We start from the raw sequence: 21,065 nt of genomic DNA on the forward strand, positions 1-21,065 counted from the left end.
TATAATAAAAAAGTTCTCTTGTACAAGGCTGGTCCACCTGCCAATATCTGATATACCGAACCACATAAGAGGAACATACAGGCAACATGGATCTGTAAAGGGATAAATAAGTCTTGGCTAAATGTTTCTGTTTATGTCATAACATGAGTGACATGGTCAAATTCATATTTCATTTAATATGCCCAGTATTAAATACATTAATTGTACATATAAAAACACTACCACATTCAGTGTTTTCTTAAACTGATTTTCGCTGCCTCTTCAGGTACCCGATGTTATAGTCTCTCGCCCCCTGTCCTCTCGCCCTCTTTGGCTGAACTTGGGACTGAGCAGTGAGCTGCAGCTTTATAGCACTAGAGTTCACTTTTGCAGCTACTAAAAGCTCCTTCATTCCTTTCATTTTCTGGCTCTGGAAACTGAGTGTAAGTTCCTGTGTAACCTCTGTGTCCTCCTTTTGATCTGGAGGTGGTCGCTGCGGGAGCTGAGCAGGTTCCCCAGGCCTCGACTCTCTGCGAGCGGCCCTTCTTCTGTTATCATCAGAGTCATCATCTTCATTGCCAGAATCGGAGTTTACAAGAGTCACTTGCTGTCTCACCTAAAAAAAATAAAAAAATAAAATAGAATAGCAGAATTCGGGAATCACCACTGTTTCTGTCCAGATGGTTTCTGTACCCTCACAAATTTGCATTTAGCAGCAAAAAGTTCCCATAAAGTTGAGAGATCTTTTGGAACCATACGCCTCTGCAAAGTGTGTCTTTGTTCAATCACTCTGCAATGAATTGCATGTACAAGCCTTCAGAGCATACAATGACACAGTTACGAGGGTTGTCCACCCCCGGTGACATCTTTGGCATATGCTGCAGCTTGACTCATTCTAATGATCTGTATTGCTGGTTTCGGTGATAGTCATTAGTGACGAGCGAATGTGCTCAGATATGGTGTTATCCGAGCAGGCTCTGGTGTTATCTGAGTATCTTGGGTGTACTCGAGATACTCCGATAACACTATATCAGAGAATGTTCGGCCATCACTAGTCATGCGATCTCATGATGACTAAAGTTTCAGTCAAGAGTCAACAGATCACTGCGAGACTCAGCCAAGGCTCTAGTCTGCACCCGACGACCGCTGGAATCTACAAGTGGAGCAAACTTACACACCTTGCCATGGTTTCACCACAGGTGGACTAACTCTTTAAATAGGACACAACTTGTTCCTACTTGGCTAATCCAGTGCATTCTGAACTACATCAGTGTAATTTCGGCTATTGCCATCTTGTAGTCCGAGCCAAATTGTGACTGAATCTAACCACACTGTATTAGAAACTACCTGTATGCTTTTAACCAATTATTAAGAGTTAATCTGAATTTTTGTGCCACTGACAAAATTGTCTTGGCTTCCAGGGCAGCAAGATCAGTAGTGCTCAACAACTGTATATGAAAATATAAAACTTCCTAATAAATATACCTTGTGTTTCAATTCTTGCCTTTTTTTTCTAATCTAATCTATGAACAAGTACACTTCTGTACATTCAGACGTAGCTAAGAAGTGCATCAAATTGTATCTGGTCAAGGCAACACTGACCCACCAAGTCGGGGCTTCAGAGTAATACTTTCTAGAAAACTAAAATTTTGAAGTTGAAATTTGTTCTGTAGTATTCTGTCCTGAACCATTGACCCCTAGCAACTGTTAAGAAGAAAGGGCTCAGCCTCTCTATAGGGGAATACCGCTTCTCTCTGGGGCAATATTATAGCCAATGCTAATGGTTGACTATGAAAGGGCCCTTGACCAAATTTTTCCAGTTCAACTTGACACCCCATGCAATTGTGGCTACAGAGTGGAATAACGTTTTTATTATTTATTTTTTTAACCTTGCCTCCATGTTGGAGATATTAAATATTTTGCACCTTCGCTATGCCACTTACGCCATGTGCAGGGCATTGATGTACAGTGGGGCAAAAAAGTATTTAGTCAGTCAGCAATAGTGCAAGTTCCACCACTTAAAAAGATGAGGCGTCTGTAATTTACATCATAGGTAGACCTCAACTATGGGAGACAAACTGAGAAAAAAAAATCCAGAAAATCACATTGTCTGTTTTTTTAACAATTTATTTGCATATTATGGTGGAAAATAAGTATTTGGTCAGAAACAAAATTTCATCTCAATACTTTGTAATATATCCTTTGTTGGCAATGACAGAGGTCAAACGTTTTCTGTAAGTCTTCACAAGGTTGCCACACACTGTTGTTGGTATGTTGGCCCATTCCTCCATGCAGATCTCCTCTAGAGCAGTGATGTTTTTGGCTTTTCGCTTGGCAACACGGACTTTCAACTCCCTCCAAAGGTTTTCTATAGGGTTGAGATCTGGAGACTGGCTAGGCCACTCTAGGACCTTGAAATGCTTCTTACGATGCCACTCCTTCGTTGCCCTGGCGGTGTGCTTTGGATCATTGTCATGTTGAAAGACCCAGCCACGTTTCATCTTCAATGCCCTTGCTGATGGAAGGAGGTTTGCACTCAAAAACTCACGATACATGGCCCCATTCATTCTTTCATGTACCCGGATCAGTCGTCCTGGCCCCTTTGCAGAGAAACAGCCCCAAAGCATGATGTTTCCACCACCATGCTTTACAGTAGGTATGGTGTTTGATGGATGCAACTCAGTATTCTTTTTCCTCCAAACACGACAAGTTGTGTTTCTACCAAACAGTTCCAGTTTGGTTTCATCAGACCATATGACATTCTCCCAAAACTCCTCTGGATCATCCAAATGCTCTCTAGCAAACTTCAGACGGGCCCGGACATGTACTGGCTTAAGCAGTGAAACACGTCTGGCACTGCAGGATCTGAGTCCATGGTGGCGTAGTGTGTTACTTATGGTAGGCCTTGTTACATTGGTCCCAGCTCTCTGCAGTTCATTCACTAGGTCCCCCCGTGTGGTTCTGGGATTTTTGCTCACCGTTCTTGTGATCATTCTGACCCCACGGGGTGGGATTTTGCGTGGAGCCCCAGATCGAGGGAGATTATCAGTGGTCTTGTATGTCTTCCATTTTCTAATTATTGCTCCCACTGTTGATTTCTTCACTCCAAGCTGGTTGGCTATTGCAGATTCAGTCTTCCCAGCCTGGTGCAGGGCTACAATTTTGTTTCTGGTGTCCTTTGACAGCTCTTTGGTCTTCACCATAGTGGAGTTTGGAGTCAGACTGTTTGAGGGTGTGCACAGGTGTCTTTTTATACTGATAACAAGTTTAAACAGGTGCCATTACTACAGGTAATGAGTGGAGGAAAGAGGAGACTCTAAAAGAAGAAGTTACAGGTCTGTGAGAGCCAGAAATCTTGATTGTTTGTTTCTGACCAAATACTTATTTTCCACCATAATATGCAAATAAAATGATAAAAAAACAGACAATGTGATTTTCTGGATTTTTTTTTCTCAGTTTGTCTCCCATAGTTGAGGTCTACCTATGATGTAAATTACAGACGCCTCTCATCTTTTTAAGTGGTGGAACTTGCACTATTGCTGACTGACTAAATACTTTTTTGCCCCACTGTAGCTTGGGTTTCCATGAATACGAGCACTCTGACAGTTATTGGTCGTAACCATGGATACCTAAGCTACTGCAATGCCGCCCAGTGCACAGATTAAGCCGGGGTAATTGCAGCAAGCTTAAGTGCGCATTGTCAGGGAGACATGCTAGGCAAGGTATAAACATTTTTTTTAGGGTAACATACAAAGCAAGAAGCCAGCAAACGGGGCCTGAAATATAGACATGGGGAAGCTAAGAGTCTGCATACATATTGACTTACCAGTCCATCAAATCTGCCCAGTGATTGGACAAGGAATGTCGCCCACCCCACATGTAGCACGGGTGTGGGGCTATCTTCTTCCCATTTACATATCCCATCATAAAAACGAAGAAGATTTGCAAAGCACAAAGGATCCTGAAGTGCAGATCCATTCTGAAAATTAAACAGTAAAAAAAAAAAAAAAAAAAAAAGTCAAAATAACTATACTCCTATCAAAAGGCAAAAAAGCAGAAATGTGAAACTCAACTCACTGGATTGTCCGACGATGCTTCCTCCTTTAGTAAGTTCGGTAACAAGTCATTAGCAATGTCGAAGACATCTTTGTAGATCTCTTCATCTTCGCGGCAATAATTATACCTGAAAATAAAAAAATATTAAATTTGTCGCCTGATGAACACTGTACAGTGGCATGAGGACACATTACTGAGCCGTAGGCACTTTGTGCTGCTCTATGCTGAGCCTCATCACAATACACAGTTCTAGAATATGTCATCCGATGGGACGTACCGGGACTAAGATCTTACAGATTGCGTATGAAATCAGAGGCAGAGTTACAGTATCGCCATATAAGACCATGGTTGGTAAATGTCAGCATCAGGGAACAAAGTGATATTTTTCTGAATAAATAATAATCATAATACATTATAGAAACTCACTCTTGAATAACTGCAGCCGTCTCAGCCCAAGCTTTCAATGCTTCTCGCACGTTCTTTTTCCGGCAATGATAAGCAGCTAAGTAAATGTGAGGATACAAATGTTGATTTTCATAATGTACTCGAGAAGACTGTATAGCCTGGAAAAGTAGAGGAAAGAAATGGAAGAATCAGATTCAAACCTCTCATGAATCGGTGACATAATTATATGCACAAAAAAAAAAAAAAAAAAAAAAGGCTGAGGGTGAACATAAGAAATGGACTGCCAATGAGCCCATCCTTTTCCCCTCCAACATTTGGGATGCCCCTATACATATTAAACTGACCACTGAATCTGCAGATACCTGCGAGTTCGGACAGTAATGTTTATAGGAGCCTTTGCGAACCAGTATTTTTTCTTTTCATAGTTAAGGACATGAAAAGTTCAACTAAAAAATACAATAAATTACAATAAATTACATAAAAACCTAGTTTAAACAATGGATTCTGATAACACATTCCCCTTATTAACCTTTGTTTTTTTTCTGATGGATAATTGGGTAAAGAAAATAAAAAGACACCATTGAGAAAACGAACCTTGTTATAGAGCTCAAGTGGCTTTGGACGTCCAGAAGTTGAAGCTAGATCTTCAAGGTCTGCCAAATTACCCAGGGCCATTGGGTACCTGAGAGGAGAGAAGTGTTAAAAAAAAAAAAAAGGAATCCGTCAGCAGGATTTTACCCCCCAAACTATTTACGCTCACGTGACGTCATATGAACAGAAAAATCAATCGGAGATAAGGAAAGTCTCTGCAGTACCGCATTGGCGCATCACATTTTGGTGTATTTGAAAGTTTTAGCAATATTAAGACTTACTTCAAAAGAAACCCAACATGTAAAAAAAATTCAGGATAAGCTTGCAATCATCTCTAACTCATTTAAGGCAGGCAGTCTTATTGCGTAGCACCGCCCACTGGACTCCTAAGCCCAGACAAAACAAAGCTCTAAATAGTTATATCAGTTTTATTGACTTTCTTCCTACAGAAACATAGCAACGTGCTCAGCTCTTCCTTTCAGTATATTGGAATGCATTTGATGGGGTCCCTTTAAATGGCTCAGAATATCCCTTTAAATGTCTTATATGTGCACTAATTCTTCCTCAATGGAACTTACTTGCTTAGGTGTCCTCCATCATACAGCAACCAAAGTAAGCTCTAAAATGTAAAAAAAAAAACACGTTTATTACAAACCGGAATGTGAACTTTACCCTGCAACATTTAACCCCTTCATACTGCTCCTATCCCCCCCCCCCCCCTCCTTCCAAAAGCAATACCTTTTCTGATTTTTCCATCGACATAGCCGTGTGAAAGTTTGGTTGTTTTTTTTTTTATTGTGGGACTAGTTTAAAATGATACTTAATTTTACCATATGATGCACTGTACTAAAAGAGAAAAAAAAATCCTAATTGGGGGCACTGAAGAAAATTCTCTTTTTTGGTTACAATGTTTATTTTGCAAAAAAAAAAAAAAAATAAAGGACCTGATAATTTTGTTTTAAAGGTAGTTACGGTTTTGGAAATCCCAAATTTATATACTTCAAATTTTTTTTTTTTTTTTTTACCTTCAGTCACTTATTTTTGGTGTTTATCACATCATGACTTTTTTTTTTTTATCCCATTAATTTTTTTTTTTTAGGTAGCAAAATAGTTTTTTTATTATATTTGACATTCACCATATGGGACAAATATTTTATTGGTTCGGACAATTACGTATGCAGCGATACCAAATAAAAAGAATTTTAATCCATTTTTACGCTTGGAGAAAATTTAAAAAAAGGCAACTTAAAGGAGGAATTGTCCACTGCTATGACAACCTCTTCTTGATCAAAATGTTATAATAAGGCAAAAACGTCCCGTGTTGGAGCCGTTCTCGCGGTGTCGGCACGATCTCGAGGTTCTGGTGCGGTTTGTTGTGACGCCAGCGCTCAGAGCTGCCGCCACTGTCCCCGCCTCCGGACAAATCAAACATGAAGAGGAGGCGACAGGGTCATGTGTCACAACAACTGCGAGGGGGCCCCAGAAGAGCGAATGCCGACACCGCAGGAACAGCACCAGCACGGGAGGAGAGTATAAGCTTTATTATTTTATGGGGGTGAAGTGTGGGCTATGGCAAGGAGTTGTCCAAGTAATGGACAACTTTCATGTTTTATTATCAGTTTCCTTGGGGAACTCGTAGTTGCTTTATCACCTGTATAGTACACTGCAATACAGTAGTATTGCAGTGTATTGTATAATTACTGGTCTATGATGCTATGTAATAGAGTCAGCATCCACAAAGTTTATAGCAGGCTCAACTCCTGAGCCAGCTCCATGCGGTGAAGGCACACTTACGCCCCTACATGTATGGGGACAGCCCCCAGTAGGTTAAGAGGGGTTTTCCCCAAAATAGACATATTTCCATGGGATAGGTGATAAATGCTGATCACTGGGGAGGGAAGGGGACAATGTCTACCATACAACAGTCAAATCAATTGTTTCTCAGTCAGCCCCATAGGTCCCATAGAGACGCCAAGTTGCAACAGCCACGGAAAAAAAATACGCTGTTTGCTCTCAGGGCTCCCGTCTATCGGCTGCAGATTAGCTCCGTGGCCATTGGACATAGTCCTGCGAATCGATTCACACCAACTCTAGTAATATTCCTCTAAAATTAGGATTAAAATGCACACTATACAGAAGTAAAATAATGTACCTGCTGTAACTGCAGCAATTCCAGGCTGTCTGTGTGGGCATCTATAGAAGAATTGATAGCGCAGACCATAAAAGCCACTTCCATGTGACGGTCACAGCTCAGGTATCTGCCGTTTAGATACAACCAGCTCTGGCAGGGCACAAGAGAAAACACACAGGATAGATTGATTTTTTTAGACTTGTAACACTAAGGCTGTGGCCGTATGCTGCACCTGACCGCACAGCCAAGTTTCGACAGACCAACCGTCTGGCAGCGGCACTCATGGATTATACAGGAACACTTTGCCAAGTCGAGAGTCCGACCAATAGCCATCTGATGTGAATGGGGCTCACCTTTTCTGCCACCCCAGGGCTCACAGACTGTCCTCTTCTGTCCTCGTTGCCCTTCCCATGCCAGGTTACTTCAGCCGTCTCTTCACCATCTTTTCCGAACACAACCCAAGCGTGGTCCTCCGAGAGCGCTAGATGTACATCAGAAAGACCCAGTACTTGACAAGCAGCCACAACTGCAAACGCCACACCCGGGGAGTCAAGCTTTGTACCTTAGGCAGGCAGAGAAGAAGAACGACAATGTATTTGGGTCCATGTGATATGAAACAACAATACCATTGCAATAAAATATATAGCCTCGATCAGCTGGTATTGCCTGCGGCAGCAGCCGCGAAGTGAACTGCAACAGGAACTACCGTTCGCTTAAATTAGAGCTGTTCTGCAGTACCTGGCAGCGGCCACTACACACTGAATGGAGCTGTACATTGTGTTTACATCCAGTCACCGACGACAGAGGTTATAACTGCTCATCAGTGGGGGTGGCAGGTGTCTGACTTCCACCCCCACAGGCATGTCACCAATATCCAACTGGAAAACCCATTTAATGCGCAATAAATTATTTTACAGCAAATCTGTCACCAGGTTATGCCACCTAATCTGAGAGCAGCATGATGTAGGCCCATACATTGTAGGGGCTGAGACCCAGATTCCAGTGATGTATCACTTGCTGGTCTGGATGCTGTAATTTTGATACCATCAGTTTTCTCTGCTAAAGATCTAGCAGAGCGCAAGAATGCTGAGCATTGTATAAACCCGCCCACTCCACTGATTGGCTGCTTTCTTCAATGCGTGTGTACACAGAAGGCTGCCAATAAGAGGTGAGGGCTGGGTTACCAAAGCAGCAGCTGACTAGTCTCATGCTTCCTATTCCTGTAGTGATAATCTCCTGCTGATAAAACACTGATATTGAAAGAGCAACACGCAGCCTAGTAAGTGACACATCCCTGGAATCAGTCTCTCTTCCCCTACATCAGGGGTGGGGAACCTCTGGCTTTTCATGCGGCCCACGGAAAGGTCCCCGGAGTCCACAATGCCTGGGTGGCAGCCATATCCTGCCAGCTGCCGGCTCTAACTCGAAGTGCACGGCACGCAGCGTTCATCACAGTACACTGCCTGCCCTGCACATGAATGATGTCATCGGGGTGGGCGGGGTTAGCGCCGAATGCTCTCCCATCCTTCTGTCCTGGAAGAAGAGCTGCTGCCAGAGAGTGCAGAGCGATCTCTGTGCTGGCAGCTGTGTCTGCAGGTGAACTAGGCCAGCACGGTGGCTCGGTGGTTAGCACTGCAGCGCTGAAGTCCTGGATTCAAACCACACCAAGGACAACATCTGCAAAGAGTTTGTATGTTCTCTCTGTGTTTGCGTGGGTTTCCTCTGGGTTCTCAGGCTTCCTACCACATTCCAAAGACATACTGATAGGGAATTTAGATTGTGAGCCCCAATGGGGACAGCAACGATAATGTGTGCAACCTGTAAAGCGCTGCGGAATAGGTTAGCGCTATATAAAAAAGATTATTATTAATTATTATAACTGTGCCCCTCAGCTATGTGCCCACTGTGCCCCCCCGCTATGTGCCCCAATATGATCTCTTTGCTCCCCCAAATATAAGCCCCCTGTGATCTGTGCCTCCCAGCTATGTGCCCCCATGTCATGTGACCCTCAGCTGTGCCCCCGTGATTTTTGTGCCCCCCAGTGATCTGTTCCCCCTGTGATCTCTCTACCCCCAGCAGCTATGTGCCCCCCTTGTGATTTATGTGCCTTCCAGCTATGTGTCTCCCCTATGATCTCTGTTCCCCCTGTGATTTCTGTGCCCTCCAGCTATATGCCCTCCTGTGATCTCTGTGCCCCCCAGCTATGTGCATCCCTGTGATCTGTGGCTCCCAGCTTGGTGCCCCCTGCTACGTACCCGCTGCAATATTTGTGCTTCCATGTGATCTGTGCCCCCTGTGATCTGTCCCCTACAGCAATAATAATAATTTTTATTTATAATAATAATAATAATAATAATAACAGCAATGTGCTGCTCCATGATCTGTGCCCCCAGCTATGTGGCCTCCTTTGATCTTTGCCCCCCTGTGATTTGTGCTCCCTGTGATATGCCCCCCCCGTGATTTCTGTGCCCCCCAGCTATGTGTCCTTTGATCTTTGTGCCCCCCTGTGATCTTCATTCCATCCCTGGAAAAGCAGCTGTGAGAAGCAACATGATCAGCATCACCTAACATCACAGCTGCACCAAAGAGAAGCAGCTCCAGCCGTCACATTAAGGACGAGTTACCGTAAATTGTTTGACTAAATATACCGGGGTAATTTTCAAGGTGATCTTTTTATGTGGCCCCCGAATGATGGTAGAAATTTCCAAATAGCCCCCCACCCCTGTCCTACATCATGCGGCTCACAGATGACATAGCAAAAGCCGGCTATAACAAAGTACAGTTGGACGCCATGGCTTTGTAAAATCAGATCAGTTTGTGTACAGCAGGTGGACAAATGAGGAATGAGCTAGCCCCGGTTCTTACCCTCAATAGACAGGTAGGCCCACATGCAGTTCTCCAAAGGTTTCTTTTACCATATGTAATATTAGTGTTATTGGAATGTATACTGATTTAATCAAAAGCTGATCGGGCATTGCGTCGCCCATCTTTTATTCTCACCTGTAACAAAGCTGAAGAGTGACTGAATATGGGCTCGGTCTTTGAAGTACGATCGACTAAGGCCATTCCAGATGATATCAGATACTCGACGAAGCAACTCCCGACTTGATGCACCATTCTCACGAGGATAGGAAGACAAGTCCACCGCCCCTCTGGTTTGGGCCGTGAACCGTGCATACAGCGCCTGGACAACCGCTAGTTCTAGAGTAGGAAAATATGGAACTCCTTTCTGGGAAGGTTCTGGACTGTCACCAGCTTTTCCAGTGCCTTCCTTTCCAGACCCAATTCTTGATGCCTCTTCTGTAGCACTGCCGTCTTCACTTGCTACATCCTTGTCTTTCTTAAGCCCAGATCCTTCCTTCGATGATTTGCTGACTTCTTTCTTAGTTGGCCTTCCAGTGACTTCTTTATGACTGGCCTCTTTCTCTTTCGTCGCTTGCGCCCTAGAAACACCTTTTCTTCCCAGTTCATTCCTGGCTCCTCTCTTTCCTCGATCAGCTTTAACGCCGGTGCCCGGGTTGGACGAATCCTCGGGTTTTGCCTTTGTTCCATCTCCATCGACTTTTGACGGTAAATCAGGTGCTCCTGGTGGACTGGTCAAATTGGTGGGAACAACACGATTAACGGCCAAAAAATGCTCAACAAAGCCCAATGTAAGCGATAGCAGAGCAAGATCAGGCTCGGGACGAGACAGTTCCCATCGGAACAGTTTCAGAAGTGACTCCAAAGAGCAAAGCGGGAAAAACGATTTTTGAGTAGGTGAAAGACCCATAATATTGGAGTCGGCCTGTAAGGATTACAAAGATAAAAGGGGAGAGACAAGAAAAAATAGAATATATAAATCTATTACATAAAGATTTAACTAAAACAGTAATTCAATCCAATTAGTAAAAAAAATGAATGCAGGATGCCAAAATCCAAACTTAAATTATATTACAGCACAATATTACCTCTATACAAGTCACTAGTTCGACCACACTTAGAATACTGTGCACAGTTCTGGTCTCCGGTGTATAAGAAAGACATAGCTGAACTGGAGCGGGTGCAGAGAAGAGCGACCAAGGTTATTAGAGGATTGGGGGGTCTGCAGTACCAAGATAGGTTATTACACTTGGGGCTATTTAGTTTGGAAAAACGAAGACTAAGGGGTGATCTTATTTTAATGTATAAATATATGAGGGGACAGTACAAAGACCTTTCTGATGATCTTTTTAATCATAGACCTGAAACAGGGACAAGGGGGCATCCTCTGCGGTTGGAGGAAAAAAGGTTTAAGCATAATAACAGACGCGGATTCTTTACTGTAAGAGCAGTGAGACTATGGAACTCTCTGCCGTATGATGTTGTAATGAGTGATTCATTACTTAAATTTAAGAGGGGACTGGATACCTTTCTGGAAAAGTATAATGTTACAGGGTATATACACTAGATTCCTTGATAGGGCGTTGATCCAGGGAACTAGTCGGATTGCCGTATGTGGAGTCGGGAAGGAATTTTTTTCCCCAATGTGGAGCTTACTCTTTGCACATGGGTTTTTTTTGCCTTCCTCTGGATCAACATGTTAGGTTAGGCTATGGGTTGAACTAGATGGACATATAGTCTTCCTTCAACCTTAATAACTATGTAACTATGTAATAGTACCACTTTTAAAGGAATATCTGTCAGCAGGTTTTTGCTATATTATGATGTAGAGGCAGAGACCCAGATTCTAGCTATGGGTCACTTACTAGGCTGTGTTTTGCGGTCAGTGTTTTATCAGCTGGAGATTATCACTACAGGACTAGGTGCCTACTGGTCCAACTCGGATTGGCAGCTTTCTGCATACAATGTATACTGACAGAAAGCTGCCAATCAGTGGTGTTGGCAAGGTTATATGAGGCACAGTATTCAGAGCTCTGCCACAGCCATCTGCAGCAGAGGAAACTGATTGTATTACAATTGTTGCACCCTAATCTAATCTTTATTTTTTATATAGCAGTTTGCACACATTATCATCACTGTCCCCATTGGGGCTCACAATCTACATTCCCTATCAGTATGTCTATGGAGTGTGGGAGGAAACCGGAGGAAACCCACGCAAACACGGGGAGAACATACAAACTCCTTGCAGATGTTGTCCTTGGTGGGATTTGAACCCAGGACCCCAGCGCTGCAAGGCTGCAGTGCTAACCTCTGAGCCACCGTGCAGCCAGACAACTAAGTGATATATTGCTGGAGTCAGGGTCTCCACATTATAAAGTTGTTACATAGCAAAAATACCTTCTGACATTCCCTCTAATGGTCGTCCAGATTAATAAAAAAAAAAAAAAAAAAAAATCGAACATTCGGTAATAGGTAAACTAGTTGCATTATATTTCTAATAGAGCGGAAAACAGATATGACTTTTAGGAAGCCGTTTCATAGCAGGCACATCTCAGACATGAATGAAATACTAAATGTCGCTCAAGACTAACTCTGCTAAGGGCATGGGGGTCCACGTGTAAGCCAAAATTTGCCTTTTCAATCTAAAGGTACAGTCACATTTAGCGACGCTGCAGCCATCTAGACAACGATGTCGATCGCTGCAGCGTCGCTGTGTGGTCGCTGGAGAGTTGTCACACAGACAGCACGCCAGCGACCAACGATGCCGGTCCCCGGGTAACCAGGGTAAACATCGGGTTACTAAGCGCAGGGCCGCGCTTAGTAACCCGATGTTTATCCCGGTTACCAGCGTAAACGTAAAAAACAAACAAACAGTACATACTTACATTCCGGTGTCTGTCCCCCGGCGCTCTGCTTCTCTGCACTGACTGTGAGCGCCAACCGGAAAGCACAACGGTGACGTCACCGCTGTGCTCTGCTTTCCGGCTGGCCGGGGCTCACAGTGCAGAGAAGCAGAGGGTCGGGGGACAGACACCGTAATGTAAGTATGTAGTATTTTTTTTTTTTACATTTACGCTGGTAACCAGGGTAACCATCGGGTTACTAAGCGCGGCCCTGCGCTTAGTAACCCGATGTTTACCCTGGTTACCAGTCAACACATCGCTGGATCGGTGTCACACACGCCGATTCAGCGATGTCTGCGGGAGATCCAGCGACGAAATAAAGTTCTGGACTTTCTGCTCCGACCAGCGATCTCCCAGCAGGATCCAGAGCGCTGCTGCCTGTCAAACTCAACGATATCGCTATCCAGGACGCTGCAACGTCACGGATCGCTAGCGATATCATTCAGTGTGAAGGTACCTTTAGTCTATAGAGCATTGTTCAGACACTCCATAGACTTACAATGTAAGAGCGGCATCCGGCTCACGCACACAGCTCAATGTGATCTGACGAGTCAGAACAGTCAGCACTTGAGTGAGAAGAGGACGAGAGATGGAAAATGGGAAAGACGACCATCAGTAAGCATGTAGGCTGTGTGCACACAGCAGCTTTTTCGCGGTTTTTCGCTATAACAACGCTAAAAAAACCGGAAAAAAACGCTCACATTAAGCATCCTATTTAATAGAATGCAATCCGCATTTTTTGTGCACATGCTGCATTTTTTTCCTGAGCGGAATCGCATTCCAGAAAAAAAACGCAGCGTGTTCATTAAATTTGCGGAATCGCAGGGATTCCGCACACCTAGGAATGCATGTAGCCGATCACAAGTATATAGAGGTCCTGGTGCAGGACGGGAGTATGAAATTTCTTTTTTTTTTTTACCTCCCTGTGACCAAAACAAGAGGTTGTCCTAAAGTGGGATACAAGTTCTGCTGAAAGCCTAAAGGTACCTTCACACATAACGATATCGTTAACGATATCGTTGCAACGTCACGCTTTTGGTGACGTAGCAACGATCCCGCTAACAATCTCGTTATGTGTGACAGCGACCAACGATCAAGTAATAACAAAACCCAGCACTCAAGTTTGTGGTGAGAAGCAAACGGATAATTTATTGTATCCCAAGCAAAACGTTTCGGTCACACATAGGACCTTCGTCAGTAACTGAAAAGTATATACATCAAAACAGTACATATAGTCAAGATAACAAAAATCATAAATAATAAACAAAGTATATACACAACAAACATATACAGCCGTACATGTACATGGCAAAAGAGAGAATTTTCTGCAGTGCGCGTATGGTAACCGAGAGAAACAGATATATAGTGGCACAGTGAGTGAGAAGGAGGGTATAGAAGGGTACGTACCAAGTACTGGGATAGAAGATAGATGCTAGTGGCTATATATGCTGCCTATAAAATAGAAAACATGGCAAGACCGGTCAGATCCGGAGGTGTGGGGATATAGTAAAGGTGGGAAGCATGTCAATGTGAGCCTACCAATAATCATTTGCGACCAACGATCAGGCCCCTGCTGGGAGATCGTTGGTTGTTGGGGAATGATCAGGACCTTTTTTTTGGTCGCTGATCACCCGCTGTCATCGCTGGATCGGCATGTGTGACGCCGATCCAGCTATGTGTTCACTTGTAACCACGGTAAATATCGGGTTACTAAGCGCAGGGCCGCACTTAGTAACCCGATATTTACCCTGGTTACCATTGTAAAAGTTGTAAAATTGTTACCATTGTAAAAGTTAAAAAAAAACACTACATACTCACATTCTGATGTCTGTCACATCCCCCGGCGTCCACTGTGTCAGCACCGGCCGTAAAGCAAAGCACAGCGGTGACGCTGTTACTGCCGGCGCTGACACAGTGCAGGGAAACTCTCGGCAGCAGCGCGTGCATTAGCAGCGCTCTTGCCGAAAGCAGTTTTAACCATGTGGACGCCGGCGGGGGATGTGACAGACATCAGAATGTGAGTATGTAGTGTTTTTTTTTACTTTTACAATGGTAACCAGGGTAAATATCGGGTTACTAAGCGCGGCCCTGCACTTAGTAACCCGATGTTTACCCTGGTTACCCGGGTGCTGCAGGGGGACTTCGGCATCGTTGAACGATGCCGAAGTCGTTCCCCTGATCGTTGGATGCTGGAGAGAGCTGTCTGTGTGACAGCTCCCCAGCAACCACACAACGACTTACCAACGATCACGGCCAGGTCGTATCGCTGGTCGTGATCATTGGTAAGTCGTTTAGTGTAAAGGTACCTTTAGGGTATGTGCACACGTAGATGGAACCCCTGCGGATTTTTCCGCACCTGCTTTTGTAAATCCGCAGGTAAACCGCACTGCGGATTACCTGCGGATTTACTGCGGAATTACCGCGGTTTTTGTGCGGATTCCTATTATGGAGCAGGTGTAAACCGCTGCGGAATCCACACAAAGAATTGACATGCTGCGGAATACACAACGCTGCGTTTCCACGCGGTTTTTTTCCGCAGCATGTGCACTGCGGATTTTGGTTCCCATAGGTTTACATGGTATTGTAAACTCATGGAAATCAGCTGCAAATCCGCAACGTGCGCACATACCCTTAGTGCGGTATGAAATCATTTCAAAAGCAACACAACAAAGTCCGTCACGTCATCGGTAGAAAAACCATCATCCAAGGAAACGTTCACATCTGCGTAATTCATGCAGGAGATGAACGCGGGACACAAACTGCGCACAATGCATAGCAATGACCATAGTGGGACCGGTCACGTTTCCTTCCGTGACACCATAAAAACAGCAGTCAGTCACTCACAGAGGCTGGAAAGTGGATGTGAACACAAAACTACAAAAACAGATATTTAAAGAGGTTATCCGGGAAAATATATTTATATATACTGTATTTTCTGGCATATAAGACTACCTTTTAACCCCTGAAAATCTTCTGAAAAGTCGGGTGTCGTCTTATACGCCAGGTGTCTTCTTATAGGGCAGGTGCGGAGTAATCTGCGGTCGCCGCATATTGTGGGGGGAGCGGTCCCAATGACGAGGTGAGGGGGCGCCTCACCGGGAAGGTGTAAGTGAAGCAGAGGCAGAGAAGGAGATAACAGGATACAAGGGTGAGCCAGATTAGTGAAAGAGGAGTGTTTTTCTAGGCACAGCATCGCTCTCTCTCTTTTATTTGTATACCCCTGGCATCCCAGACGCTGACAGTTTGCTTCACTTACACCTTCCTGGTGGGGCGCTCCCTCACCTCGTCATCGGGACCACTCCCCCCCACTATATACTTCGACCGCAGATTGCTCCGCACCCACCCTATAAGACGACACCCGGCATATAAGACAACCCCCGACTTTTGAGAAGATTTTATATTTTAACTGGAAAAGTTGGGGGGGTCGTCTTATACGCCGGAAAATACGGTATATTATATTTTTTTACTATGAGCCTAAAAACTAGCAGGTAGTTGCTAATAGAGGCCACGACCTGCCTGTAGTAGCCGGCGCAGAGCGGCCAATGACCATCCCTGTGATTCAGCTGCTCCACGTCAGCAGAGGGGCTCTTCTTTTAGGCTGCACTGTCAACAGGTTGTGAGTGCAGTCATCATGCTGACATCTGGCTCCCCGCAGTTAGGCTGCAGGGAGCCAGCACTCAAGCCCTATCCACAGCGCAGAAAGAAGCCGCTGCGCTCAATGGTAGGTCAGCAAAAGCTGCGGAATCGCCGACAGGAGCGGTCTGTGGCAGCAGGTAGTTAGCACTTAGGCACACTGTAAAAAGAAAAAAGTTCCGGATAACCCCGTTAAAGAAGGTTTTCTGTGTCACCCAAGTGCGGTTTAAAAAAGGCAAAAAACCTTCTTTAAACTGCTCCCCAGGTGCAGTGCGAGTCTTCCACTGTTCCCAGTGCCTTATCTGCTGCGCTGCCGTAACGTCAACAGTTCTGCAGGCAATCTAGTAAGGCAGGACACCAGCGCTGCTGACGATAAGACACCGGAGACCCAGCGCTGGACCTGGGGAGGGTGCTAAATATGTTACCCAAAAAAAACTATCGGAGACGAGGTAGGGAAAAAACAAGTCAATATCAGAATAGGTCTGTAGACTCACATCCACAGTGCCATCGCCTGGGACCGCACATGCCGGATCTTCCTTGGTTTCGCCGGCTGACGTCTTCGCGGCATCTGGCGCGGACTTGGGTTGGCCACTCCGCTCGCTCCTGGGTTGGCGGCAGTCGCTCTGATCGGACAGATCTAGCAGCTTGTACCGGTTTACCAGGCGCGACACCGTGCTTTGGTTACAGTTATAGAGCCTGGCGATCTCGTACTGCGGAGTGCCATTCAGGGCGGCCTCCACTACGGACCGCCTCACGTCTGCTGGGAGGCTTCGGTAATGCACCATATTAATAGCAGGAGGCACCAACCCCTCAGCCCGATCATCAGTCGGCCCGATCACCAGGCGTCCCCGACAGCATCTTACTACTACAGGCTACTATGACTACATGCGTACCATATACAGACAGCCCCGGCCGCGTCTCTTCACGTGATACACCGAGCCTTCCAGCCTCACAGATCCCAGCAGCAACAGACACTAGAACACGTCCTGACTCCGGGGCAGACGGAGCTCCGCTCGTTCCACTCACCATCACCTCAATGACGGAGCCACTTCCGGTCTGCGCGTACCACAGGCAGGAAACGCTCGCGAGCTCTGCCGCCAACCGAAATGCAGTCCGCTGATTGGCTGCAGAAAAGGGCGGGAAGCGCAGAGCGGGATGGGACTGGCCTCCTGCTGCTCTCTCATGGCGCAGGCGCAGCTCCTGAGGGACACGAAAACAGACTCGGCCGCCATTACTTACAGGTATCAGAGAGGTGGTTGTAGGCTCTGCTGATGGACAAGAGCGGGGCCATATAGAGTCAGAAGCTCTGAGGAGGGAGGCGTGGAAGAGTGTCATATGGAAAGAAGATGAGATAGTGAATGGCATTTTGGCGTTATAAGGCGACCCTTGAAAACCAGAAATGAAATTTGCTGATCTTGATGAATGGGGATGGGGGTGCGCGCCACAGGGTCTTACCACTGGAAATGTGAAAGGGATGAGGTGAAATCAACAAATGGCTGAAGTCAGCACAATCCCAAACACTACAGAGCAGATACTACCTAAACCTAGGCATTACATGAGAAAAAAAACAAAGGTAAATCACCTGTACATCTCTTATGCAAAGCAAGCCCAGTCAGCGATGTCTCTGATGCGAAGCAAGCCCAGTCAGTGATGTCTCTCATGCAAAGCAAGCCCAGTCAGTGACGTCTCTCATGCAAAGCAAGCCCAGTCAGTGACGTCTCTCATGCAAAGCAAGCCCAGTCAGTGACGTCTCTCATGCAAAGCAAGCCCAGTCAGTGACGTCTCTCATGCAAAGCAAGCCCAGTCAGTGACGTCTCTCATGCAAAGCAAGCCCAGTCAGTGACGTCTCATGCAAAGCAAGCCCAGTCAGTGACGTCTCTCATGCAAAGCAAGCCCAGTCAGTGACGTCTCTCATGCAAAGCAAGCCCAGTCAGTGACGTCTCATGCAAAGCAAGCCCAGTCAGTGACGTCTCTCATGCAAAGCAAGCCCAGTCAGTGACGTCTCTCATGCAAAGCAAGCCCAGTCAGTGACGTCTCTCATGCAAAGCAAGCCCAGTCAGTGACGTCTCATGCAAAGCAAGCCCAGTCAGTGACGTCTCTCATGCAAAGCAAGCCCAGTCAGTGACGTCTCATGCAAAGCAAGCCCAGTCAGTGACGTCTCATGCAAAGCAAGCCCAGTCAGTGACGTCTCTCATGCAAAGCAAGCCCAGTCAGTGACGTCTCTCATGCAAAGCAAGCCCAGTCAGTGACGTCTCTCATGCAAAGCAAGCCCAGTCAGTGACGTCTCTCATGCAAAGCAAGCCCAGTCAGTGACGTCTCATGCAAAGCAAGCCCAGTCAGCGATTTCTCTCATGCAAAGCAAGCCCAGTCAGTGACGTCTCTCATGCAAAGCAAGCCCAGTCAGTGACGTCTCATGCAAAGCAAGCCCAGTCAGTGACGTCTCTCATGCAAAGCAAGCCCAGTCAGTGACGTCTCTCATGCAAAGCAAGCCCAGTCAGTGACGTCTCTCATGCAAAGCAAGCCCAGTCAGTGACGTCTCTCATGCAAAGCAAGCCCAGTCAGTGACGTCTCATGCAAAGCAAGCCCAGTCAGCGATTTCTCTCATGCAAAGCAAGCCCAGTCAGTGACGTCTCATGCAAAGCAAGCCCAGTCAGTGACGTCTCATGCAAAGCAAGCCCAGTCAGCGATTTCTCTCATGCAAAGCAAGCCCAGTCAGTGATGTCTTTCATGCAAAGCAAGCCCAGTCAGTGACGTCTCATGCAAAGCAAGCCCAGTCAGCGATTTCTCTCATGCAAAGCAAGCCCAGTCAGTGATGTCTTTCATGCAAAGCAAGCCGAGTCAGTGACGTCTCATGCAAAGCAAGCCCAGTCAGTGATGTCTCTCATGCAAAGCAAGCCCAGTCAGCGATGTCTCTAAAGTGAAGCAAGCCCAGTCAGTGATGTCTCTGAAGCGAAGCAAGCCCAGTCAGTGATGTTTCTCATGCAAAGCATGCCCAGTCGGTGATGTCACTGATGCAAAGCAAGCCCAGTCAGTGATGTCTCTGATGCAAAGCAAGCCCAGTCAGTGATGTCTCTCATGCAAAGCAAGCCCAGTCAGCGATGTCTCATGCAATGCAAGCCCAGTCAGCGATGTCTCATGCAAAGCAAGCCCAGTCAGCGATGTCTCTGATGCAAAGCAAGCCCAGTCAGTGATGTCTCTGATGCAAAGCAAGTCCAGTCAGTGATGTCTCTGATGCAAAGCAAGCCCAGTCATTGTATATGAACCCACTTTTTGCGAAGATGCATGGCAGCTCTCGAGAAGAAGAGAATAAAGGTTGCAGAGGAAAAAGTTAACTTCATACATCACAACCAAGGATGTACCGCACTTACACAGATCGAAAGCGTTGATCCAAGGGACCAAGGGCCAGGCGTGTTGGTGTAGATTTCCATTTTCTGATGGATTTTCTAGATCGGGGTTTTCTGGACTTGCAGTGCTACCCAACTGAGTACATAATAGCAAATTGTGGTACCTTTAGGACGGGGTCACACTTGCATGTGCAATGTGAGAAACTCGCGCATCAATACTCAGGACCGGAGCATGCGGCTGCATAGAAATACATGCAGCAGCACGCTCCGGTCCCCAGTGCTAGGCATTGATGTGAGAGTCTCTCGCATTGCACACACAAGAGTGACCCCAGCCTTAAACAGCGCTTTGTGTGTGAAACAGCCGTTAGCTGCTAACTGCTGAATATCGTTATATGGAGGACATCCAGGGGGATCGCGCAGATTCTATCGCTGCCACCAGTTTGTCACAGATAACACAGTTTATCAGGGGATGCCACTCCGCTGCCTCCAATTGGCAAGACAATTACGCAGTTGACTGGCAACTGATGGACGAGGCTCTGGCTGCTAGCCGGTTGTTGGGGAACTCACAGTGAGCGTATGGTATATACACCTCTGATTCCGGTTTACAGAGCAAGAGGAAAAGGGGGTATTCAATTTTATATATTTTAATCCGGAAAGTTAGGGAGTATTTATAAAAAATATATAAAAGATGTTACAAAATGGGAGCAAAACAATACGGTATATACAATTACATGTAATAAAAAGGAAGAATGAAAGACAAAATACTAAACCTGGTGTTGCAGGAATGGCTCAAGCCCAGAGGTTAGTAATGGGGCAGCGTCTTTCGGACACGCCTATTACTAACCCTGTAAGTGAATAGTTAAACAGACACACAGGAAAAAATACTTTATTTGAATAAAGAACCCCACACTCCCCTGTTTCCCATTTATTAATTAAAAATAAATCTGGGACATTGTACACAGCTGACATCAACTCTAAAATATCCCGCTTGCCAACCCCTAGGGCAAGCAGGAAGAGCTGGAAAAAGTGCCAGAATTGGTGCATCTAATGGATTCCCCCTTTCTGGGGTGGCTGCACGTTGCTATTTTTAGGCTGAGGGTCAAATATCCATGGAGCTTCCCAGCCTGAGAATAACAGCCCCCAGCTTTCTGATTTACCTTG

General features: G+C 45.7%; 1 protein-coding gene across 2 annotated transcripts; it reads right to left on the bottom strand.

The window, feature by feature from the left end:
• Positions 1-156: 156 nt before the first annotated feature.
• Positions 157-17,618, bottom strand: MEN1 (menin 1). Of its 2 annotated transcripts, none has more exons than XM_069740126.1 (10): positions 17,454-17,618; positions 10,163-10,949; positions 7,516-7,724; positions 7,184-7,312; positions 5,610-5,650; positions 5,035-5,122; positions 4,462-4,598; positions 4,057-4,162; positions 3,806-3,958; positions 157-595 (listed from the first exon to the last, which is right to left on the bottom strand). In XM_069740126.1, exons 1-10 carry the CDS (start codon positions 17,454-17,456, stop codon positions 239-241), a joined length of 2,010 nt encoding a protein of 669 aa, XP_069596227.1. In that variant the 5' UTR covers positions 17,457-17,618; the 3' UTR covers positions 157-238. The 2 variants fall into 2 exon arrangements, with proteins under 2 accessions (XP_069596227.1, XP_069596226.1); XM_069740125.1 differs by having other exon boundaries at positions 17,055-17,598.
• Between the last annotated feature and the right edge of the window lie 3,447 nt (positions 17,619-21,065).

Source organism: Ranitomeya imitator, chromosome 9, assembly GCF_032444005.1.
Source record: "Ranitomeya imitator isolate aRanImi1 chromosome 9, aRanImi1.pri, whole genome shotgun sequence".
Taxonomy (NCBI): Eukaryota; Metazoa; Chordata; class Amphibia; order Anura; family Dendrobatidae; genus Ranitomeya; species Ranitomeya imitator.